General features: G+C 43.3%; 1 protein-coding gene across 16 annotated transcripts in view; it reads right to left on the reverse strand.

Annotated features, from left to right (window-relative positions):
• The window catches only part of hmbox1a (homeobox containing 1a), a 71,192-nt gene that overhangs the window by 32,120 nt on the left and 13,063 nt on the right, over positions 1-26,009 (reverse strand). For all 16 annotated transcript variants that reach the window (XM_055639225.1, XM_055639227.1, XM_055639222.1 and 13 more), the window contains exons 2-4: positions 4,675-4,793; positions 1,328-1,801; positions 516-601 (exon numbers count right to left, since the gene is read on the reverse strand). In XM_055639225.1, coding sequence (XP_055495200.1) covers positions 516-601; positions 1,328-1,791 — 550 coding nt within the window. In that variant the 5' untranslated portion in view covers positions 1,792-1,801; positions 4,675-4,793. The remainder of the gene's footprint in view (positions 1-515; positions 602-1,327; positions 1,802-4,674; positions 4,794-26,009) is intronic.

Genomic DNA, 26,009 nt, shown 5'->3' on the forward strand with positions numbered 1-26,009 from the left:
GGCCAAGATGCAAAGTAAGAAAAGGCATACATGAAATGCCAGGCCACAATTTCAGGGCGGTAGGAAGGAAATGTGAAATTTAATAGTGGTCAAGGCGAACCTATTGAAGAGCGGCTCTGAATCTGGTGATCACTGAGTCCCTTCTATCCAACATTGAAGCAATCACATATTAATGCTATTAATACCGCTTCAATTTATTCACCTCTATACCTATGCAGTAAACCACTCTAGCCAGACTGACACTCGCATTAATTTGTTCTGTTCAACAAATAGCTGCCCGGAATGATTGCCACCCATCCAACTAATTCCCATTTTCCAAGTTTATTTACTGGGCAAGAAAGGGATGGGGGTTTTGAGTGTTGGGAAGTTATAATTAGCCCAACAAGCTGGCCCCAGTTTGGAACGTTTACATGGACCTCCTACTATGTTGTGTTTTAGCTTCAATGCCAAGGACACAGCAAGAGTTTTGCATACTACCTGTTAAAAGTGTACATTGAGTTCAAGCACTTGCTCACCTGTGACCTGGCCCACGATAGTCTGGGAAATCATCCGATTGGAAAGAAAGCTCTTTATCTCTTCTTTAATAAGGGTGCTATCTCTCCTACAGAATGCAAATAATAGGAGGGATTGGGAGGTTGGGTGAGAGCAGGGATGGAAAAAGAAATAACATTAAAAGCATGTTTCCAGAAAGCGTTTAGATTTTGGAATTCATATTTAGTTTCAAGCTAGGCAAAAAGTGAACAGTCAGCCCCAACAAAAACCAAATCACAAAGTTAACATTATTAGTTAAACAAGAGACACTCTTTCTGTCCAAAGAATGTGGCAGCAGTTTATAAAGCATTTTAATTTTGCATTCCATTTAATATATATTTTTTATCATTCATTTTTACCTGGTCTTTGCAGAAGACTCTCAGCCAAGTGAACGTTTCACCATTCCTCAAACACTCCCATCAGATGCTGGGTGATGTGATAATTTCACGATCCTAACAGATGTGACAATTTCACAATCCTAACACAGCCCAACTTTGTGAGAACTCTCAAAAACTTTTAAACAGTTAAGGTGGACACAGAAACAAAAACTGCACATCACCAAAGTGATTAAATAACATTCAGTTGTCTCATACAATTGCGTGTATTACTGGAACATTCAGCACTCATAGCACCATTCAATAAGATACCTATTCTCTTCTTTAGGCATTTAGCTTCACTTGCTTATCCCATGTCTGGTAAAAGACCATCAAGCTCAAGTTTAAAATCTGCTTATCACATTAGCTTCTTTTGTACACTGTATCTCAACAAAATTATCTAACAGTCATTTTGAACTGACCTCATAAGTTCCTCAACTTTCTCATCCAGGTCCATCTCTTCTTCCATTGCATGATAGCTGCATGTCCTCTGGTTGACGTTACTGTTGAACCGACTGGGAGATAGCCTACCATTGACCACTGGCAGTTTCTCATTGTTCAGGCTCTCCCGACCATTCAGGTGTGTACTGCATGGGGGAGGAGAGGTATCGTAGCTGTTGCTAGGTGATGGAGATGCACCGCTGTACGGGGTCTGTGTTGCAGCTGTGACAAAGGAGGATGAGGTGGTGCTGCTGCTGTTGCAGGAAGCGTGGCTGTTTCCATAGCCGTGCCGCTTGCCAAATTTCTCCACATGCTCCTGGTCAAGACGGTCCAATGTCTCCAAAGCGTGGATGATATCACGTTTTGTCATGCCGCTCCGCCGGAGCCGCTGCAGCAAGTCAATCTGCTCTATTGTAAACCTAGGCTCATCCGTGTAGTGTGACATTGTGGGACTGCTGTGGGAAACACAAAAAAAGGCCATTACGTCAAATCCATGTGATGGAGGAGAAGGGAGGAGGACAAGAGGGCAGTGAGAGAAATATATGCCTCAGTTGATAGCCACGTGTTTCTAAGAAAGGGAAGACATGGTCACAGGACCCGAAATGCAAGCCCACAATGTTGTGTATGATAACATCCACACAACAGAGCCTGCCCTCCAGTTTCCCTACATCTCCATGCTACCTATCCGATGTCATGGTTGTCAGCACATTATGCCACAACTCTGAAAGTTATGGTGTGTTCAGGGAAGATTTCTGCACTGACTTAGATGAAGAATCTTGGCTTCCGGAGGAAGACTGACCGATTCTCATGAGCAGCTTATGGCCAGGGTCTGAAAAGATGCAATTCTCTGAAGGTGTTATTGTCAAGGAGGGACTAGGGAAAGCAAACTCCATGTCATTATTCTAGAAAGGGTGCAGAAAAGATTTATGAGGACGTTGCCAGGACTCGAGAACCAGAGCCATAGGAAGAGATCGGGCAAGTTAAGATTTTATTCCTTGGAGCGCAGGATGCTGATAGGTGATTTTATCGAGGTGTATAAAATCATGATGGGAATTGATAGGGTGAATACCCAGAATATTTTATCCAGAAGAGGGAAATCAAGAACCAGAGGACATAGGCAAGGTGAGAGGGGAAAGATTTAATAAGAACCTAAGGAGCAACTTTTTCACACAGAGGGCGGTGGTGTATCGAATGAACTGTCAGAGGAGGTAGTCGAGGCAGCTTCATTTAAAAGACATTTGGATAGGTATGTGGATAGGAAAGGTTTAGAGCGTTATGGGCCGCATGAGATTAACTTAGATGGGGCATCATGGTCTGCATGGACAGTTGGGCCAAAGGGCCTCTTTCTGTACTCCATGATTCTAAGACTATGACTCCAACACAACCTTCCTCCTGACAAAACAACCCCTATTTTGTTAAAGACACAAGACCTCATGGCAGCAACCCCAATCGTAGCCTAGGTATTCATGTCATGCTACTCTGTGGGCAAGAGATCTCAAAATGTCTGTATGGCTCATGCCATGATAAGTTACATTGATAATTGGACTGGCTGCTGCTTTCATTAAACTAGCCAGAGAGAAACAAAAAATCAATATTTACGGTCTTAATTGACATGAGTATCTTTAACTCTTTCTCATCAAGTAGTTTAGTTTATTGTCACATGTACCGAGGTGCAGTGAAAAGCTTTTGTTGCGTGCACAAACTATGTAGTCCAGCCTTATTTCCATCTGACTAACCAGAAGGCCAAAAGCCAACAAATGCTCAGGAGTAGACCGTATCACTGCTGAACATAGAGAGATATAACACAGTGATCCCTATCTTCAGAGACACAGACTACCTAGAGTAGGAACCAAAGCACTGGAATGATATCATGTTTACAAAATCCTCCAAATTCGCTGTCAGGATACGTGGACCAATATCTGCTGACCACCCCAGGCCAACATCCCCAGCATTGAATTGTTATTAATTCTCATTGGATCTGAATAGTAAGTTACATCATTTTGCTTGAAATTCCAATGCACCAAGATGGATAGAGGAAAGGATCCAAGATTGCTCTTGAGAAAACATATCTCCCAAATAACTGGTGGGAATCACTGGCCCATAACAATTTACAAAGCAAGATAGGTAGGTTTGCAGAAGGCATTAAAATATCAATAGATAGTAAAGATGGTTATCAAAAATTACAGTAGGATCTCGATCAGTTGGGCAAATGGGACAAGGAATGGCTAATGGAGTTTAATTCAGTTAAGTGTGAGGCAAGGCATTTTGGTAAGTGGAACCAGGACAAGATCTTCATGGTGAATGGTAGGGCCCTGGGGAGTGTTGTAGAGCAGGGAGAAGTTGGGCTACAGGGTCTGTTTCTGTGCTGTCTGATTCTATGACTATGGGGAGCACCATGAGGGATGGCACTTAGAAGACCGAGGCTTAAGTGGGAACACACAGCAGCCCAGCATAAATGGCAGGAGGAGTGCATCACCCAAAGTACCCACCCACAGCATCACCTCTAGTAGAGTCTGGGGGTTTCACAATCACCTCAAAAACCTCAAAATAACAGGCCCAGAGTGGAAGCAAAGAGCTACCCAACAAGATTATCCTGCCTTTACCTTTTAACAGAGGCCAAATAACAATTAGTATCCAACAACGGGAACAGGACAGGATGTGTAAGAAGTAAACAAATCGCTCAGATGTTAACAATGTTTTTGTGCCAATACACAATATGTTAATGTTGTGGCAATGCACAAACCATCTAGATTTATTACTTCAAACTGTTTGAACTGTGCAACAAGCCTGTAATTAATATTGATTTATCCAAGCATAGCTAAATGCTCTCCATACATTGCAACTTCCGAAAGATAAAATGTGTAACTTTATATGCAAATCCTTTATGGCCATCTTCTCAACAGTTAAATCCCCATAAAATCTTAGCAATGCACATGAAAAGAAAGTACAACTGAAGAAAGACACAAAAAGCTGGAGTAACTCAGCGGGTCAGACAGCATCTCTGGAGAAAAGGAATAGGTGATTATTCAGGTCAAAATCCTTCTCGATCTGAAACTTCAGACTTTCTTTTCTCCAGATATGTTGTCTGATACGGATGAGTCAGCTTTTTGTGTCTATCCTCGCTTTAAACCAAAGTACAAAATCTAGTTTATATTAAAAGCGTAAATATACTGTACATTTTCAACAATCTGCTGGCCTCAGCCTTAAATAGAAATGCTAATAATAAACCCAAACTCCTTATGACATTAGTGTCATTGCTTTAACACAGATTTATTGTTTGGACATGAGCTTCACATGAACAAGTCTATTGCGTTTGATGATTGTTTACCTTTTCTTTCAGCATTTGTCCTATGTCGTGAGGTCCATGGAACTTTCCCTTGCTGCTACAAAGTTGTGGAACGATGAGCTTGTTCATGGAATGCAGGCCGGGATGTAACGATCCATCAGCTGAGAAGTAAAAGTGAGAACAATGCAGTACAGTTAGGAAGACCCTGTAATTATGTCCAGCAACTGTAATACATGTCCTCCTGCAGTCTTCAAACTACCAAGTTCTTCTTATAAATTCAGCTACGAAATAGTCTGGAACTCCTGGCAAACACGATAGCTCCAAACTATCCTCTATTTATCAATAATATTATACTGATCCGTTTATCAACCATAGTATATTTACGCATCTCAATTAGATAATTCGATCAACTCATTTCTTATATGACACAGAAGGACAAAGCTACAACATGAAAACATGTCTTTTGATTGGTATTGATTGTAGTGTATTTGGTGCTTGGAACGGACTTAAAATAACAATCGGACACGGGAGTAAACTAACAAGCTTCTTTATTCCAGGACGCCACCTGGAGTCTCCCCAGCGCAGGCGTACCATTGCGCAAGACATCAAATGTGTTAATTACATTACATACACCACACGCCTCTCCCTTTAACTTGGAGGCAGGTAACACCATTTCTATTACATACACCACATTGATCAATTATTGTAACGTGTACAGAAGTACGTGTACATTGTTTTACATGTTCTCCAGGCAGATCATGTCACAAACAGGTACATCAGATCGCGCAGACGAGAAACTAAACAAGAGTGCAGAAGGTAGCGTTACAGTCCCTCAGTCTGTGTCAGCAGTTAATCTCCACACTGGTTTAAAGTTCCAATCACAATTTTCCCCAGTCACCCTTTACTCAGCCAAATACTTGAGTACTTACTATTTTCCTTTCACAGAACTATATTGACTGCTTGGCAAATACAGTCGCTGACACCGACGCGCACCGTCCAGGGGTGGTTGGGAGTCCTGTAACCAGGCGTGAGCAACCTGAACTCTCGGCCGTTGAGCCAAGGAGGATAACCTATGTCGCGGCACTTGGCAGTGTCGGACCCTCCAAAGACTGAGGAAGTGGAATTGGTGGAGGAAGAATCAGGAAAGGTCTGGGTACAGTATTCCCAAAAGCTGCCGGAAAAGGGGGAGATTGTGGCGCACGGACCGGGTAATACGCGATGTGTAGCGTTGCCGGGGGAACAGTATACGTAAACACCCAGAGGCTAACTAAAGAGAGTGAGTGTGCTTGTTCCTCCATTACAAGGCAACAAGTGACCGATACGCTGTAGGCCCACGTGCTCACGGAGTATCACCAGAACTGAACAGTCCGTCACCAGATACCAGTGGAACACTCTGACCCAAGTACCTTGTGACGGACATCGGCTCCATCACTATTGTATCGGGCGGTATGATTGTCAGGAAGGACATGGGGGAATTATTAAGTTGGTATACCGTTGCTTGCATGCTTGTGGTGTTCGGAAGGAATGTGGACACCTCGGCCTACATTAATGTATCTCCTGTTCGAAACTCGTTTTTCACCCTCAGTTATGAATTTGCCCAACGGCTAAATGTCTCAGCGTGCTGGGTGTGTACAAACATGCAGTACCACTTAAATCATAGCGAACAATTGTCCGCTTGGTTTTTTTGTAACGGGACCAGGAGCAGTGCGGGTAAGAACATCCTTGATTGCCAGCGTCACTGCTTTGACGGGTGGTACATTCCGCCATTCAACCACACTCTGGTGGGAAGGAAGCCTTGCTTCTGCCTAACTGGGGCCGACGAGCCCAGTAACAGTGCCTGCCATTGCAACTTTGAGGGGTTGGACCCTTCCCTGGGTAATAGTATCCGTACGACATACACCACAGCAGATCCCCCATGCCCGGCTGATGGAACCTACTGGGTGTGTGGCCTGTGGGGCTACTACTGGCTCTCGGGAATGCCAGGGGTGTACTTCGAGGCATGGGAGAGACCAATACCCTGGAGGGGATGCTGTTATATGCCATATGTAGTACCCCACCTGAGACACTTGCCATCTTTACTCTCATACCCCCGGCGATAACATGTGAAATGGGCTATTACAGAGGCCGAGCAAGAGGTTTTGGGCTTTTACATTTCCCTATGGTACTGCAAAGTTGGCAGGGGAAATGGCTTCAGCCAAGGAGGAAATAGCCAACAAGGCGGCAGATGCCCTGAGTGAGGTAAAAGAGGCCATCACAGAACTATCAGCGGAAGAAGTGGCCATTCGCACTGTAGCCCTACAGAACCGCATGGCCCTAGATTTCATCTTGGCTGAGAAAGGGGGCATATGCTTTGATCGGGAGGGAGTGCTGTACTTAAATTCCAGATGATTTAGAGAACATCATCAACCTTGCTGATCACATCCAGGATGCTGTGGAGAAGATTCAAAGAGTCAGAAAACACTGACTACAACCCCCTGGGAGGATGGTGGCCTTTTGGGGTGTTTGGAGGCTGGTGGACAACAGTGGTGCACTGGGGACTGATCTTCAGGACAATCTTGCTGGCAATTATATTACTGCGTTGTAGGCGCGGATTGGTATCACGACCGCGTGGACTTTACTAAAGCCTGTGGTCAAGGTGTAACGAGGTAACGCCTGCGGGTCGCATGTAATGGTAACTAGACTATTCGAGGGGTGGAATGTTTTTTTTTAAACCAAAATTTTTTTATTTAGTTTTTAGGGCATAACAAAGTGCAAATTTGTCTATGTTACAGACAGAGTGTACGAAATGAATAAATAAAAAACAACTTATGCTAACATATAACAAGACAACAACAATAAAAGAAAAATGAGATACCAAAAATAATCCCTTCCCAGTCACTGCCAGTGAGCATATGCAAATATCAAGTCAACAGTCAATTTAATTGTCATTTGGACCCCTTGAGGTCCAAACGAAATGCCGTTTCTGCAGCCATACATTACAAACAAATAGACCCAGACACAACATAATTTACATTTTACATAAACATCCATCACATTGCTGTGATGGAAGGCCAAAAAAACTTATCTCTCCACTGCACTCTCCCCCCCCCCGCCCCATGTCAGAGTCAAAGTCGAAGCCCCCGGCTGGCGATGGCGATTGTCCCACGGCCATTAAAGCCACGCCGGGTGGTGCAAGGTCGCACACCGGGTTCTTGATGTTGGAGCCCCCGGCGTGCGCTAGCAAAGTCCCGCGGCCATTCCAAGCCGCGCGGGGCGGTGCTGTAAGGCCCCGCTTCAGGAGCTCTTCGACCCCGCAACTCGGGCAGGAGAAGTCGCCGTTGCAGGAGCCCTGAAAAGCGGTCTCCCTCCAGGGTCCCGCGGGCTCCCGGTGCCGCCGTCCGCAGACCCGCAGTTGCAGCCTCCGAATCAGCAGCAGCAGCAGCAGCGCTCCTCCACCGCTCCACCCGCTCCGGACTCGGCCAGCTCCGCGACGGTGACGGTGAGTCGTCGGCACCAGAGTCCCCGGTCTTCTCCTGTTGGAGGCCACACCTCGTTGCAGCCCCAACGACAACGGAGACCCGACAAGAAAAGGTCGGGTCTCCCGTGCAGGGAGAGATTTAAAAGTTACCCCCTCTCTCCCACCCCACCCCCACCCCCCCACACACACACACCAACAAAAAATAACAAAAACTACATAGAAACATAGACAAAAAATAATAAAAACGCGGACGGGCTGCAGAGGCCGCTGCTGACGAGAGTCGCGCCGCCTACCGGAGAATATCAGCCTGTCACAACAATAATCAACGATAAATGAATGGGTAGACTGTGAAGCTGTTAAATTGTGCTTGATGATCAAGCATTTATAAAGTCTGGAATACATTTAAAAAAGCCACGCTTTCTGAAACCTTCCATTTGAATGTTGAAGTGAGTACCTGATTTTCTCGAGCTTTAGGCAGGACATAATATCTGTCAGCCATTGAGTATGAGTGGGCGGGGTAGGTTCCGTCCATCTGAGCAGGATTGTTCGCCGAGCCAGAAGAGAAGCCAAAGATATAGTGTGGAGTTTAGCTGCAGTTAATCTAACCTCCTCACCAGTGACCCCAAAAAGAGCGATTAGAGGCTTTGGTTCCAATTTGATATTTAACACCTGGGATAATGGTGTCATGGTGTCGGATGGCCCTCCAGACATCCACATCTGCTCCAGGTGCAGCGAGATGGGGCTCCTAAGGGACCGTATTAGGATCCTGGAGCAGCAGCTCGATGACCTCGCTCTGATCAGGGAGAGTGAGGAGGTCATAGAGGGGAGTTATAGAGAGGTGGTCACTCCAAAACCACGGGAGAGAGACATGTGGGTCACGTTAAGGAAGGGCAAGGGGCAGAGGCAGGAACGAGTGAGTACTCCAATGTCGGTACACCTCGCAAATAAGTACTCCTGTTTGAGTACGGATGGGGGTGACAGCCTACCCGGGGGTAGTGACAGCGGACGGGCCTCCAGCACAGAGACCGGCCCTGTTGCTCCAAAAGCTAGGGAAAAAAAGAGGGCCATAGTAATTGGGGACTCTATTGTTAGGGGGTCGGATAGGCGATTCTGTGGACGCAGTCGGGAGACCAGGAGGGTGGTCTGCCTCCCTGGTGCCAAGGTCTCGGACGTGTCTCAACGCATCCAAGATATCCTTAAATCAGAGGGGGAGGAGCCTGAGGTCGTGGTACATATAGGTACCAATGACATAGGAAAAAAAAGGGAAGAGGTCCTGAAGGGAGGATTTAGGGAGTTGGGAGGAGAGTTAAGAAAAAGGACCAAAAAGGTAACCATATCAGGATTACTGCCTGTGCCACGCGACAGTGAGAGTAGGAATGGAGCGAGGTGGAGGATAAATGCGTGGCTGAAAGACTGGTGCAGAGGGCAGGGATTCAAGTTCCTGGATCATTGGGACTTCTTTTGGGGAAGGTGGGACCTGTACAGAAAGGATGGGTTGCACTTGAACCCGAGGGGGACCCATATCCTAGTGGGGAAATTTGCAAAGGCAGCTGGGGAGACTTTAGACTAGAATGGTTGGGGCGAGGGACTCAAATAGCGAAAGGCAGTAGACAGAATGGGAGGCAGGAAGCAGAAATGGGAAGCACTCGGACACAAGAGGAGAAAGAAAAAAAAGGAAATAAACAGAGAATAAGAGACGGGGGTTTTCTTAAATGTGCATATTTTAATGCTAGGAGCATTGTAAGAAAGGTTGATGAGCTTAGAGTTTGGATAGACACCTGGAAGTATGATGTTGTGGCAATCAGTGAAACATGGTTGCAGGAGGGCTGTGATTGGAAACTAAATATTCCAGGATTTTGTTGCTTCAGGTGTGATAGAATTGGAGGGGCAAGAGGTGGAGGTGTTGCATTGCTAGTCAGGGAAGATATTACAGCAGTGCTTTGGCAGGATAGATTGGAGGGCTCATCTAGGGAGGCTATTTGGGTGGAATTGAGAAGTGGGAAAGGTGTAGCAACTCTTATAGGGGTGTATTATAGACCGCCAAATGGGGAACGAGAATTGGAAGAGCAAATATGTAAGGAGATAGCAGATATTAGTAGTAAGCACAAGGTAGTGATTGTGGGAGATTTCAACTTTCCACACATAGACTGGGAAACACATTCTGTAAATGGGCTGGATGGGTTGGAGTTTGTAAAATGTGTGCAGGATAGTTTTTTGCAGCAATACATAGAGGTACCTACTAGAGGAGGGGCAGTGCTGGACCTCCTGTTAGGAAATGAGATGGGACAGGTGGCGGAGGTATGCGTTGGGGAGCACTTCGGGTCCAGTGATCACAATACCATTAGTTTCAAGATAATTATGGAGAGGGTCAGAACTGGACCTAGGGTTGAGATTTTTGATTGGAGAAAGGCTAACTTTGATGCGATGCGAGATGATTTAAAAGGAGTGAACTGGGACATGTTGTTTTATGGGAAAGATGTAGAAGAGAAATGGAGGACATTTAAAGGGGAAATTTTAAGAGTACAGAATCTTTATGTTCCTGTTCGGTTGAAAGGAAACAGTAAAAATTGGAAAGAGCCCTGGTTTTCAAGGGAAATTGGACATCTTGTTCGGAAAAAGAGGGAGATCTACAATAATTATAGGCAGCATGAAGTAAATGAGGTGCTTGAGGAGTATAAGGAATGTAAAAGGAATCTTAAGAAAGAAATTAGAAAAGCTAAAAGAAGATATGAGGTTGCTTTGGCAAGTAAGGTGAAAGTCAATCCAAAGGGCTTCTACAGCTATATTAATAGCAAAAGGATAACGAGGGATAAAATTGGTCCATTGGAGAGACAGAGTGGACAGCTATCTGCAGAGCCAAAAGAGATGGGGGAGATATTGAACAATGTTTTTTCTTCGGTATTCACCAAGGAGAAGGATATTGAATTATGTGAGGTAAGGGAAACTAGTAGAGTAGCTATGGATACTATGAGGTTCAAAGTAAAAGAAGTACTGACACTTTTGAAAAATATAAAAGTGGATAAGTCTCCAGGTCCTGACAGGATACTCCCTAGGACATTGAGGGAAGTTAGTGTAGAAATAGCCGGGGCTATGACAGAAATATTTCAAATGTCATTAGAAACGGGAATAGTCCCCGAGGATTGGCGTACTGCGCATGTTGTTCCATTGTTTAAAAAGGGTTCTAAGAGTAAACCTAGCAATTATAGACCTGTTAGTTTGACTTCAGTGGTGGGCAAATTAATGGAAAAGATACTTAGAGACAATATATATAAGCATCTAGATAAACAGGGTCTGATTAGGAACAGTCAACATGGATTTGTGCCTGGAAGGTCATGTTTGACTAATCTTCTTGAATTTTTTGAAGAGGTTACTAAGGAAATTGACGAGGGTAAAGCAGTGGATGTTGTCTATATGGACTTTAGTAAGGCCTTTGACAAGGTTCCTCATGGAAGGTTGGTTAAGAAGGTTCAACTGTTGGGTATAAATGCAGGAATAGCAAGATGGATTCAACAGTGGCTGAATGGGAGAAGCCAGAGGGTAATGGTGGATGGCTGTTTATCGGGTTGGAGGCAGGTGACTAGTGGGGTGCCTCAGGGATCTGTGTTGGGTCCTTTGTTGTTTGTCATGTACATCAATGATCTGGATGAAGGTGTGGTAAATTGGATTAGTAAGTATGCAGATGATACTAAGATAGGGGGTGTTGTGGATAATGAAGAGGATTTCCAAAGTCTACAGAGTGATTTAGGCCATTTGGAAAAATGGGCTGAAAGATGGCAGATGGAGTTTAATGCTGATAAATGTGAGGTGCTACACCTTGGCAGGACAAATCAAAATAGGACGTACATGGTAAATGGTAGGGAATTGAAGAATACAGTTGAACAGAGGGATCTGGGTATAACCGTGCATAGTTCCTTGAAGGTGGACTCTCATATAGATAGGGTGGTAAAGAAAGCTTTTGGTATGCTAGCCTTTATAAATCAGAGCATTGAGTATAGAAGCTGGGATGTAATGTTAAAATTGTACAAGGCATTGGTGAGACCAAATCTGGAGTATGGGGTACAATTTTGGTCGCCAAATTATAGGAAGGATGTCAACAAAATAGAGAGAGTACAGAGGAGATTTACTAGAATGTTGCCTGGGTTTCAACAACTAAGTTACAGAGATAGGTTGAATAAGTTAGGTCTTTATTCTCTGGAGCGCAGAAGGTTAAGGGGGGACCTGATAGAGGTCTTTAAAATGATGAGAGGGATAGACAGAGTTGATGTGGACAAGCTTTTCCCTTTGAGAATAGGGAAGATTCAAACAAGGGGACATGACTTCAGAATTAAGGGACAGAAGTTTAGGGGTAATATGAGGGGGAACTTCTTTACGCAGAGAGTGGTGGCGGTGTGGAATGAGCTCCCAGTGGAAGTGGTGGAGGCAGGTTCATTGGTATCATTTAAAAATAAATTGGATAGGCATATGGATGAGAAGGGAATGGAGGGTTATGGTACGAGTGCAGGCAGGTGGGACTAATGGGGAAAAAAATTTGTTCGGCATGGACTTGTAGGGCCGAGATGGCCTGTTTCCGTGCTGTAATTGTTATATGGTTATATGGTTATAATGTATGAAAGACCTCTAGCCAGAACTTGTTAAGGCTGGGGCATGACCAATACATATGGATAAGAGAGGCTTCAGAAATTTTACATTTAACATAGAATGGACTAACCTCAGGGTAAAAAGTAGATAATTTGGCTTTTGAGATATGAGCCCTAGACAGTGACGAGCACATAGAGAGGTGGAATTAACCAGTTTAAGAATGGAACTCCATGTATCTTCCGAGAGAGAGGAGCCCAAATCTTCCTCCCATGCTGCCTTGAGCTTGTCCACGCCTTAGATCCAACATCCTGCCATATAAAGCTGAGACAAGTCTATTCTGAGATGGGTTTAAATAAAGAACTGTATCAACAAGGGTTGTGTCTGTTGGTATAGAAGAGCTGGGCAGTTAATAGAACACATAATGTCTTGTTTGCAGGTATCGGAAAATATCTGACTTTGGAAGATTGAATTTGTTGCTTAATTGTTCAAATGATGCCACAGTGTTACCCATAAGCAGGTCCTTGAAGCGCACAATACCCTTCCTATGCCATTCTTTAAAGCCAGGGTCCTTGAGTTGATGGTTTAAAAAGGTGGTTTGATGCAATAGGGCTCAGTAGAGAAAAGTTATGCAACCCAAAACATTTCCTGAATTGAACCCATATCCTCGAAGAGTGTTTAACCACTGGATTTTTTACAGATTTAATTGAGGGGAGTGAAAGTGAGGAACCAAGTAGTGCAGGTATGGACATATTATCATCTGTGTGTAATTCCATAGTTACCCAGTCAGGGCAATCGGGCTGGCTGTGAAAGAAGGATCAAAATGCAAGGCAGCGCAGGTTAGCAGCCCAATAATAAAAGCGAAAATATGGGAAAGCCAGACCACCAGCAGCCTTGGTTTTTTGAAGGTGGGTCTTATTAAGACGAGGCCGCTTAGCTCTCCATATATAGGAGGAAATAACTAAGTCAAGATGGTCAAAGAAGGACCTGGGGATAAAAACCGGTAAAGCCTGAAAAGAGTACAAACATTTTGGAAAAATGGTCATTTCGATTGAATTTATCCGGCCGACAAGTGACATTGACAAGGGTGACCACTGTGTTAGTGTCTGTTTGATCTGGTTTAACAGAATGATAAAACTCTCTTTGAAAAGATCTTTGAGGGGTGGAATGTTATCAGAGAATTTTGCCCGAACAGTCTGTGACTCATAGCGCTATGTTTAAAGCCCATAGTGCTGTGGCCGGTAGTGTTATATTTAAAACCCATAGCACTGCAGCCGACAGTGTACCCACGCGTGAAGCTGACAGCGCCCTGTTAAAATTTTACGCGCCAAGTCTTTAGTGCTGTGTGTATTGCTTTACGCACCAGTCTGCAGCTGATAACGCTTTGTTTACAAAGGGGGGGGGGGCTTGCTCGGATGCAGTCCCCTGCCATTGGTTGTAGTTCGAATTTGGAAGCAGCGCTATTGGCCAGGACTTACCGGCAGTCCTTTCAATAACTGATTTCTCCGGAAGTGGCGGTGCTGTTAGCAGTTGTGGCTCGCCTGCAGTCTGTCTGTCTTTACTTTTTTTGTTGTTTTTTTTGTCTTGTTTTGGCTAAGTTTTAGTTTATTAGGTTGTGTTATGGGGGGGTGAAACATGTTTTTTTGTCTCTCCCTTCGGGGGAATGCGACTTTCTTTTCGTATCCCCCATCTCTGCCTCCGTCTGCGCTGAGGCCTAATGGCGGAGCTGGCGGTCTCCAACCTGTGACCGACCTCGAGGCTCCGGAGGCACAATTGATATCGGACTAAAGGCTTGTCTCTCTCCCTACTTTCTTGTCATTCGCAAATGTTGGTGTAGAGTCATAGAGTGATAGTGTGGAAACAGGCTCTTTGGCCCAACTTGCCCAGCCAACATGTCCCAGTTACATTAGTCCCACCTGCCAGCATTTGGTCCAAATCCCTCCAAACCTCTCCTATCCATCTACCTGTCTGCTTCTTAAAAGTTGGGATAGTCCCTGCCTTAACTACCTCCTCTGGCAACTTGTTCCATATACCCACCACCCTTTGTGTGAAAAAGTTACCCCTCAGATTCCTATTAAATATTTTCCCCTTCACTTTAAACCTGTCCCCTGGTTCTTAATTTACCTACCCTGGGCAAGAGACTCTGTGCATCTACCTAATCTATTCCTCTCATGGTCTTATACACCTCTCTAAGGTCACCCCTCATCCTCCTGTGCTCTAAGAAATACAATCCCAGCCTAGTCAACCTCTGCTGATAGCTCAGACCCACCCTCATAAATCTTCTCTGTACCATTTTTAGCTTGACAACATCTTTCCTATAAATCACAGTGCCCAAAACTGAACACAATACTCTAGATGTGGCCTCACCAACATCTTATACAACTGCAACATGACCTTCCAACTTCTATACTCAATACTGGCTGATGAAGGCCAATGTGCCTAAAGTCTTTTTGACCACCCGATCTACCTGCGACTCCACCTTCAGGGAGCTATGCATCTGCATTCCTAGATACCTCTGTTCTACAACACTACCCAGAGCCCTACCATTCACTGTGTAGGTCCTGCCCACGTTAGACTTCCCAAAATGTAACACCTGCCATTTTTCTGCAATACATTCCATCAAGCATTCCTCAGCCCACTTGGCCAATCGATCGAGATCCTCCTGCAATTTTTCACAATCATCTTCACTATCTGCAAAACCACCCACTTTTGTTTCATCTGCAAACTTGCTAATCTTGCCGTGTATGTATCTTTTTGAAGTCTAAGGAATTTTGTCAGTTCATAACCAATGTATCCATTCTCTGGAATCACCTCTTGTAGAACCATAGGATGGAGGCAATCATATCCAGGGAATTTATCAGTCCTTGGTCAAATCAGTTAGTCTGCACTTGGGTCTCCCAACATTATTTTAATTCCTTAGTCCTCAATTATCCCTTATTTTGGTTGGCTTCTATGTGTGAAAACACATTTTGTTTAGTTTCTCTACCATTTCCTTACTCTGATTTCCCTGCCTCCGTTTCTAGGAGATAACCAATTACTTCTATTACACAAATTCATTGTTACACTTTTCCTAGAGCAAGTTACCATTTATTACCATACTTCTTGCCACTGTTCATATTTTTATTGGAGGAACAGCACCTCATATTCCGCCTGGGCAGCTTGCATCCTGATGGCATGAATGTTGAATTCTCCCAATTTTGCTAGCCCTTGCTGTCTCCTCCCCTTCCTTTAACCTCGAGCTGTCTCCTCCCATCCCCCCTCCCTCAGGCTCCTCCTCCTCCCCTTTTTCCTTCCTTCTCCCCTCCCACCCCTCATCAGTCTGAAGAAGGGTTTCGGCCCGAAACATCGCCTATTTTCTTTGCTCCATAGATGCTGCTGCACCCGCTGAGTTTCTCCAGCAATTTTGTGTACCTTCATATTTTTATTTCTCTCTTTAGTGGCCTCTAATATTCTCACAGGACCAAGACCAATTGCTGATCTTGGCAACACAATTTAAAATAATCAATTTCTAGTTATGTCCAGGTATATTGTTCGAAGAAATTGTCTCTAATGTAATGTATTCTATAAAATAGTTCTAAAAATTCCACTTGCCAATAATGTTCTAAGTCTACCTGAAGATTAAGGTCTCCGATAGATCTTAACATTGTCCCGAGGGTCTCAGTACCAATATCCTAGAACTGGGATGATTGAGAGTCAACAGCAACACTTTCTTCTTTAATGCCAAACTCAGTCAAATGCAACCTTGATGTGAAGGGCTTAGAAAGAACTGCAGATGCTGGAAAAATCAAAGGCAGACAAAAATGCTGGAGAAACTCAGAGGGTGAGGCAGCATCTATGGAGCGAAGGAATAGGTGATGATTCGGATTGAGACCCTTCTTCAGACTGATGTGGAGGTGGGGCGGGAAGAAGAAAGGAATAGATGGAGTCAGTAGGCTGTGGGAGAGCTGGGAAGGGGAGGGGAAGGAGGGAGAAAGCAAGGACTACCTGAAATTGGAGAAGACAATGTTCATACCGCTGGGGTGTAAACTGCCCAAGCAAAATAGGAGGTACTGCTTCTCCAATTTACGGTGGGCCTCACTCTGGCCATGGAGGAGGCCCAGGACAGAAAGGTCGGATTTGGAATGGGGGCAGTCGAAGTGCTGGGCCAACGGGTGATCAGGTTGGTTAGTGCGAACCGTGTGGAGGTGTTGGGCGAAGCGATCGCCAAGCCCACATTGGTCTCACCGATGTGGAGCAGCTGACACTTAGAGCAGCGAATGCAATAGATAATAATAATAATAATAATAATAATAAATTTTATTTATGGGCGCCTTTCAAGAGTCTCAAGGACACCTTACAAAATAGATGAGGTTGGAGGAGGTGCAGGCCGCATCTGGAAAGACTGCTTGGGTCCAAGATGATCTCCTGAGCACGTCTTTGGTACAGCTTTTACATTCTCAGCTAACAAGATTACACAGAAACTTGATTAACAATGAAACTAGGTCATGATTATGGAGCGGAGGTTACAGAAATACTTAATTACATAACAAACTAGGTCTTAATTACAGAATAAAATGATTATCCACAAGTCTAGCTTAGTTGATAGTAGATCCAAATTTCTGTTACAACAATGAGTGCACGCTATAACATAACCAATGAACATCTTGAAACTGCTACATTCAATGTTTAGAATTTGTCTGCGATTCCCTGTCACCACATTAGCACAATCCACATCCCCATTTACTAGTTATTAGCCCTCATTATTTTTCCCCCTACAACAAGGTCACAATGAGGTCTGGAGTCAAATGGCCCTGGTGAAAACTAAGATGAGTATCTGGGAATCATTTATTGCTGAACAATGCCATTATCAACAACACCTCCTTGAGTTGTAATTAAACAAAATGGATTTGTGGACAAGACATGCCTGGGTAATTTTTCAGTTACTGGACAGATGCTAGTGTTTTAACCATACTGGAATAGTTTGGCCACAGGCACACCTAATTCTGGGGTACAAACGTCAGTGCTACACCTTGGGTCTGATCTGGTCCCATAACTGCATCAGTGATCTCAGTTATATATCACCTGGAATGAACCAAATATGCAGAAGACCAAGTTCTGTATTATGTAGATTTCTGGTGGTGGCTTAAAAAGAACCTCTTCTGGCTGAAGAGGTTGAAAAAACCTCAGCTTCATCTTTGGCATGCAGAGCTCTCACTTAACTTTTTTTTTCCCTGTTGCCAGCCGGGAAACCTAGGCAGCTTTTTAGGTTGCCAAATGACAGTTTAGGTGGTCATTTAAGACGGTTTGCATGACGCGTGCGATAATGTGCTCGGACGAAGTGCGTAGTTACCAGTCGGAATTATGCTCAATGAAGCATTCACATATTATTTCTGCTTCAAATAAAGTCACAAACTAAACATATTCACCAATCAAGACATGATATATACCACAACGACATGCAGCAAAATTATAATACAGTATCTCAACTCTTTTTACACATTGCATTTAATGCAATCGCTATTACATGGAAACATAGAAAATAGGTGCAGGAGGAGGCCATTCGGCCCTTCGAGCCAGCAACGCCATTCATTGCGATCATGGCTGATTGTCCCCAATCAATAACCCGTGCCTGCCTTCTCCCCATATCCCTTGAATCCACTAGCCCCTAGAGTTCTATATAACTCTCTCTTAAATCCATCCAGTGATTTGGCCTCCACTGCCCTCTGTGGCAGGGAATTCCACAAATTCACAACTCTCTGAGTGAAAAAGTTTTTTCTCACTTCAGTCTTAAATGGCCTCCCCTTTATCCTAAGAATGTGGCCCCTGGTTGTGGACTCACCCAACATTGGGAACATTTTTCCTGCATCTAGCTTGTCCAGTCCTTTTATAATTGTATTTGTTTCTATAAGGTTCCCCCTCATCCTTCTATACTCCAGTGAATACAAGCCCAGACTTTTCAATCTTTCCTCATATGACAGTCCCGCCATCCCAGGGATCAATCTTGTGAACCTTCGCTGCACTGCCTCAATCACAAGGATGTCCCCTTCCACAAATTAGGAGACCAAAACTGTATTAGTTCTTTCCACTTCCAAGCAAAAATGTGGTTGGATTATTCGGCGTATGATCAATGTGTGTCACTAAATCCTGGACCATTGTAATATATATGCTTAACCATGCACACTACAGATTGATGCAAGCATGTTTTTTGTGAAGGACCAAAAATTACCATGACATGGCCATAGCATGGGTCGTTATTGCTATTGGCACAGAAACACTCTAGCTTCCCACATAATTTATCCATAACAAAATATACAGGTTGCATGTAAATTTCTAAAGGCATTTTATGGTAATAGCTGTTAAACCCGACTACACCCATCTGACAGGTTAAACATTACATTAAATGACAAGAGATGGCCAAAGGACATAACTGCAGATGGCTGAAGGAGGCCTCCCCCTCCCTCCCTCGGTGTGCGGGAGGGGTTATATTGAAAGCGCCGTTGGCAGAGGGGCAGGCAGCAGCCGCTATCAGGGCGGGCGGGGTGCGGGAGGAGGAGGAGATAGAGCCGCAGTCACGGCCGCTGCTGCCGCTGTTCGGGGCCCGTCATTCGCTCCGACCCTTCGTCACCCTGCATCTAGTATATTTGCCTCCCACTACAGCCGTCACCAACACAAAACATCACGTTCCTTTTTTCCAGAGATGCTGTCCGACCCGCTGAGTTACTCCAGTTTTTTGTGTCTATCTTTGGTATAAACCAGTATCTGCAGTGCCAAGCCGGGCAAAATGACTCGCCGTTTAGGTTGCCCGGCGGCACTTTGGGTGGTCATTGGCACCCGGGCAACCGCTAATTTCGAGCCCTGGCATGCGTTAGGCTCTACCATTGGAAATGTTCTGGGAAAATCCACCCACCACCCAGTCTGAAGAAGGGTTTCGGCCCGAAACGTTGCCCATCTCCTTCGCTCCATAGATGCTGCTGCACCCGCTGAGTTTCTCCAGCATTTTTGTGTACCTCCCATACAATTAATGTTCCTTTGTGGTTTCCTTTGGTCTTCTTAGGAGGTATATGATGTTTTTATTTTTGGTATTCACTGCAAATTGTAACATAAATGCCTCTATAACTGATCAATAACAACCACAATTAATAGAAAAGGATTCAGAAATGGATCAGTAGAAGATTTCCATCCACATCTGAGCAAACTATGCAGTTATTTATCCATTTCAACTAAATTTTAAGATGTATATGTTTTTTTTATTGTTACTGTTACATGTACCAAGATATAGTGAAATACTGTTTTGTGTTCTGTCCAGGCAGATCATAGAAACATAGAATTAGGTGCAGGAGTAGGCCATTCGGCCCTTCGAGCCTGCACCGCCATTCAATATGATCATGGCTGATCATCCAACTCAGTATCCCGTACCTGCCTTCTCTCCATACCCCCTGATCCCCTTAGCCACAAGGGCCACATCTAACTCCCTCTTAAATATAGCCAATGAACTGGCCTCAACAAGATCATACCATAAGTACATACATGCATCAAAGTAGTACAAAAGAAAAAAACATTGCACATGGAGTGACAGCTACAGAGAAAGTGCAGATAAAAAAAATGCAAGGATCACAAAAGGATATATTGGGAGAAAAAAAAAAAATCACCTGTTTGTGAAAGAACCGTTAAAGAGTCTGATAACAGCAGGAACCCTGCTTTCAAACTTTTGTATCTTCTGCCTGACCAGAGAGGGGATGCAATGATGGGGACAGGAGCATTGCTTGGCGATGCTGCCTTCTTTCCCTCGACAACAGAAGTTGTAGACAAAGTCAATGGAAGAGAGGCAGGTCTGCATGATTTGACTGGGTAGTGTTTATAATCCTCTGCTATTTCTTGCAGTGTTGTGCAGAGAAGCTGCTACCCCAAGCTGTGATGCAGCCCAATAGAATGTTTCCTATGCTGCATCTGTGAAAGTCAATAAGAATTATTGGGGACATGCTGAATTTCCTCAGCATTCTGAGAAAATAGAGCTGGTGGTGTGCTATCTTGACCATAGCAGCAATGTGGTTGGATCAGGAGAAATTGTTAGTGATGTTCATGCCCAGGAACTTGTAGCACTCAAGCCTATCCAGCTCAGCATTGTTGATCTAGATTAATTAACCTACCTATGGCATTTCGGAGGAAACGGGAGCATCTGGGGGAAATCTACACTCATGGTAGAAAATGCAAATTCAACAAAGAATGCACCAGCATTGTACCCAGTATGTTGGAGCTGAGAGGCAGATCCACCAGCTGTGCCACTGTGATACCAACACAGAGTACCTATTAAATCACTTGGTTTATTTTTGATCATCTAATTAATGCCATAACTCCTCACCCCTAGTTTTGCATCCGACCTAATAATTATCTTCTCACAGTTATATTTGGTTTGTTTGTTTGTTTTTTCTTATTTTCTCCAGAACTATCTCACCACTCATTTAACCACTTTCAATGTTCTCATTATTCATGCTCAGGCTATAAATTGCTATTACTATCCAATGCTAAAACTGAGTATTCCAATATTTTAAAAAAAATAATCTGTACCATCTGAAACCTTTTACAGACAAATTTCACCGTTGACCTACTTCCATGTTCTTCAGTTTGTTCTTTGTCTACATAAAATCTGTAATTCTATTTGTGTTCTAAATGTTCACATCAAGTTTTACCAATTTTAATGTAAACCTTCTGGTGTATCAAACTAGATAACTATTCCCAAGCTATTCATCATATCAGCTCATCTGCACAATCAATAAAAAACTGCTGGAAGAATTCCGCAGACAAATGGACAGACATTTTGAGACAGGACCCTCTTCAGACTTTCCGCAAAGTTCCTCTAGTGTTTTAATTTTGCTCAGGATTCCAATTTCTTGCATCTTCACTGTATTAGTGCCTGGATTGGTGGACTTTAGTTATGGAGAGAGATTGGAAAGGCTAGGTAGACACAAAATGCTGGAGCAACTCATCGGGACAGGCCGCATCTCTGGAGAGAAGGAATGGGTGACGTTTCGGGTCGAGACCCTTCTTCAGACTGATGTCAGGGGAGTGGCGGGACAGAGATAGAATGTAGTCGGAGACAGTAAGACTGGTGGGAGAACTGGGAAGGGATGGAGAGAGAGAGAGGGAAAGCAAGGGCTATTTGAAGTTAGAGAAGTGAGCTCATACCGCTGGGGTGTAAGTTACCCAAGCGAAAAATGAGGTACTGTTCCTCCAATTTGCACTGAGCCTCACTCTGACAATGAAGGAAGCCCAGGACAGAAAGGTCAGATTGGGAATGGGAGGGGAAGTTAAAAGCGCTGAACAACCAGAAGATCAGGTAGGTTAAGGCGGAGTGAGCGGAAGTATTCAGCGAATCGATCGTCGAGCCTGCGCTTAATCTTGCTGATGTACAGGAGTTGACACCTGGAACAGCGGATACAGTAGATGAAGTTGGAGAAGGTGCAAGTGAACCTCTGCCTCACCTGGAAAGACTGTCGGGAAAGGTTGGGCTTGTTTTCCCCAGACCAAATCAGATTGAGGAGTAACCTGATAGAAATATATAAAATTGTGAGGCAATGGGTAAAGTAGATAGTCAAACTCTTTCCCCCCCAATGTCAAGAAAATGATTTAAGATGAAGGAGTTTTAAAAAAGGATTTGATAGGCATGTTTTTTTTAAATACACAGATATAGTTGATATCTGGAACTCATTACCAAAAGGGGTGGTGGAATCTGATACAATGATTACATTTAGGTGACATTTAGACAGGTACTTGAATAAACAAGGCATAGAAGGAAACGGACCTAAAGCAGGACAAATAGGATTAGTGTAGATGACACAGTGGGTGGGCCTGTTTCTGTATCAAACAACTCTGACTCTTAAATATATTCAACAACTGAGCATTTATAGCACACTAGGTACATTTTCCCAGGTTCACAGTATTGAAATTATGTCCAATCCCTTATTACCTGAGACGATGTCCTGTTCTTTAGTAAAAATAAATACTAAAGTATCCATTAGTTAGTCCACCTTGCCCTGCACGTCTAACCATCTCACATTCTTTATCCCCAATACGTTGTTACTGATTTTCTATTTACTGTTGATAAAACATTTTCAATCTTTCTTTTACCTTAATTGACATTGTAGGGTGGGAGATTGCAGCCTTCACGTGGTCCACCCTATTTCGCCGAATGCAATCAACCTGGCGTGCACAAACAAAGGATCAAACAGAACAAGTTGGCTTACAACTGTAGGCTGTGCACACCATACACAAGAAGAATTGACATTGTATTCTCATTTGTTATTCTTATTTGTATCTTTGCTACCACTATCACTGTATTTACCCTGGTTTTCGCTTGAAAGTACATGACAAATAAAACATTTTAAACTAACCAGTTGACCCTGCATTCTTGCTCCACCATAAGAACATGGTTGATCCTTTATCCTAATATTATTTTCTCACACTTAAAATGTAGACAAAGAAGTGCAGATGCTAGTTTACAAAAAAAGGCATAAAGTGCTGGAGTAACCTAGCAGGTCAGGCAGCATATCTGGTGAACATGGATAGGTGATGTTTCAAGTTGGGACTCTTTCTCAAATTGATTGTGGTACTATCAGTGAGGAAAGGTCCCAACTTGAAATATCGCCTATCCGTGTTCTCCCAAGATTCTGCCTGACCCTCTGAGCAATTTCAGCACTTTGTGTACTTTATTCTTACACTTAACGTCATCTTCCCTGATTTCATAGAAACATAGAAAATAGGTGCAGGAAGAGGCCATTCGGCCCTTCGAGCCAGCACCGCCATTCATTATGATCATTGTGATCATGGCTGATTGTCCCCAATCAATAACCCTAGCATCAGTATCCAAACATCTCTGCCTCAACCCACTTGGATGGAGAATTCCAAAAACATGTTATCTTATGATTTACCACCCCCTGGTGAAGAAATCTCTTTTCATCTTAGTAGTGAAATGGACAAACCTTTTTTCAGTCTGCGAACTCTGTTTTTAAACACCCCATCGAGGGGAAACATCATTCCCGCATCTACCCTAAGAAGCCCGAGTCAGAGTTATGCAACACAGAAGCAAAACTTTTTAAACTTTCTTTTAACTGATTTTGTAAATTTTGATGAACATTTTTTGGGTAACAAATTAAAGAGAGTATAGGTCGAGATAGCTTAACCTCTCAAAGGACAACTTCCCCATCAAAGTAATTAATCTGGTGAATCTTATTTGATCTTGATCACCAGCATATCCTTCCTTAGATAGGGAGTCCAGAACTGCACACAATATTCCAGGTGCAATTTTACCAGGACACCAGATACACGTTAACACTGTTTTTACTGGCCAGAACCATTGAGGATAATTTAGTAATTTGTCCTTTCAAGGTTTCACTTTCAAAATTCCCTAGCATCCTGAACTCTAACCACAGGAATTCAATATATATGCTCTCTGTGTTACCAATACCAATTTCTACCATATTTTCTCCCTACAAAAATCTTGCAATATTTCTGTGTTGCTATTTCTTTTGGAACTAAGGAGGCAAAATGATGCAAGGTTGCAGAATTACCTTTCTATTCCCCCATAATTGAGCAATCTCCAAAAGTGCTGCATTTTGTGCTTCACTGTCCTCCACTGTGTAGTCTTTTACCTTGCCTAATGGTGCCATGGGCAAGACAGCAAACCTTAAGAATCACCATTCCTCCATCTCCATTGCCAAGATCCAGTTTGATAATGGAACTCACAAAAGACTTCTGCATTTACTGCCTCTTTGGCCACCCGGTTAGGAATTGGAAAACTTAGTGACGACCACAAATTAAAGTAAATTGTAGATATTTGCTAACTATTGACTATTAACATTTATTTCACAGCTTAAATTTTAAGTTAAAATCTATACGCTTCGATATATTTCGGATTAAGGTGCACTTCCTTAAAACTTGTAACACCGAGTAAATTCTCAGAGTTAGCTAACTCTACAACACCACCATACTGGGCTGGATCTCAAATAATGATGGGAGGAAGTACAGAAAGGAGATTGAGAATCTTATAACTTGGTGCCAAGACAACTTCTCCCTCAATGTCAGCAAGACAAAGAAGATTGTGATTGACCTCAGGAAGCAAAGCAATTCACACACCCCAGTATACATTAATGGCAACAAGGTAAAGATAGTTGATAGCTTCAAGTTCCTTGGAATAAATATCACCAGCTATTGGACTGGACCAGCCACATCGAAGCTATGGTCAAGAAAGCACACCAACACCTCTACTTCCTTGGAAGGCTTAGGAATTTGGCATGTGCCCCACAAACAGTTGTGGACGCAGCCCAGAGTTTCCCGCAAATCAACCTCCCTTCCATTGACTCCATCTACACTTCACACTGCCTTGGCATAAAAAAAAGTCTCACCCTGGTCATGCCCTCTTCTCCCCTCTCTCATCAGGCAAGAGGTACAGAAATTTGAAAATACATACCTCCAGATTCAGGGACAGTTACTTCCCAGCTGTTATCAGGCAACTGAACGATCCTCTCACCAGCTTGAGAGTGACCTGACCTTGCATCTACCTCATTGGAGACCTTCGAACTATCTTTATTCGGACTTCATCTTGCACTAAATGTTGTATCCTTTATCTGTGCAATGTGGACTGCTTGATTGTATTCATATTTAGTCTTTTTGACTGAATAGCACGCAAACAAAAGCTTTTCACTGTACCTTGGTACATGTGACAGTATTAAACTAAACTAAGCAAAGCTCAACTAAACTAAACTAAACTAACTTGGGTGGCCACGATCTGTCATGTTGACAGCTTGTTTAAAGTGATTTCAGTAACTGGAGACATGATGTACACACATGGGTCTAAGTTTTTATAAATAACTGCAATAGCCCACAAAGCAAACGCTGTTAACTTCTGTATACCATATACCAGTAATCCCAGTTCTTACTTGGCAACCTGACAATGAAGCACTATTTGAACTATTGCTCAGTGTTGACCACAAATTAGAGTAAATTGTGGGCACTTGCTAACTATTGACTATAACATTTTGTTTACTTCACAGTTTAAATTTTAAGTTGAAATCTACATGCTTCAATATATTTCATATTAAGATCTACTTCCTTAAAACTTTCAATGTCAAGTAAATTCTCAGAGTTAGCACTGCTAAGATTTACACCATTTACATTCTCTTATACGTTGATATCTCAATTCCAGTTATTTCATTATAGTAAACATCCTGCTAAACTCAAACCCAAAAAGGGAGGATATAATAATCCTTGCTGACAAGACAGCCCAAATTTAATTTGAAGCCTCCACAACTTTCTGGGTCTTTATTAGCATCTTCAGACTCCGTGATTTTGTAAGAAACCTTTAAAAAATAAA

Source organism: Leucoraja erinacea, chromosome 8 (assembly GCF_028641065.1).
Source record: "Leucoraja erinacea ecotype New England chromosome 8, Leri_hhj_1, whole genome shotgun sequence".
NCBI classification, from domain to species: Eukaryota; Metazoa; Chordata; class Chondrichthyes; order Rajiformes; family Rajidae; genus Leucoraja; species Leucoraja erinaceus.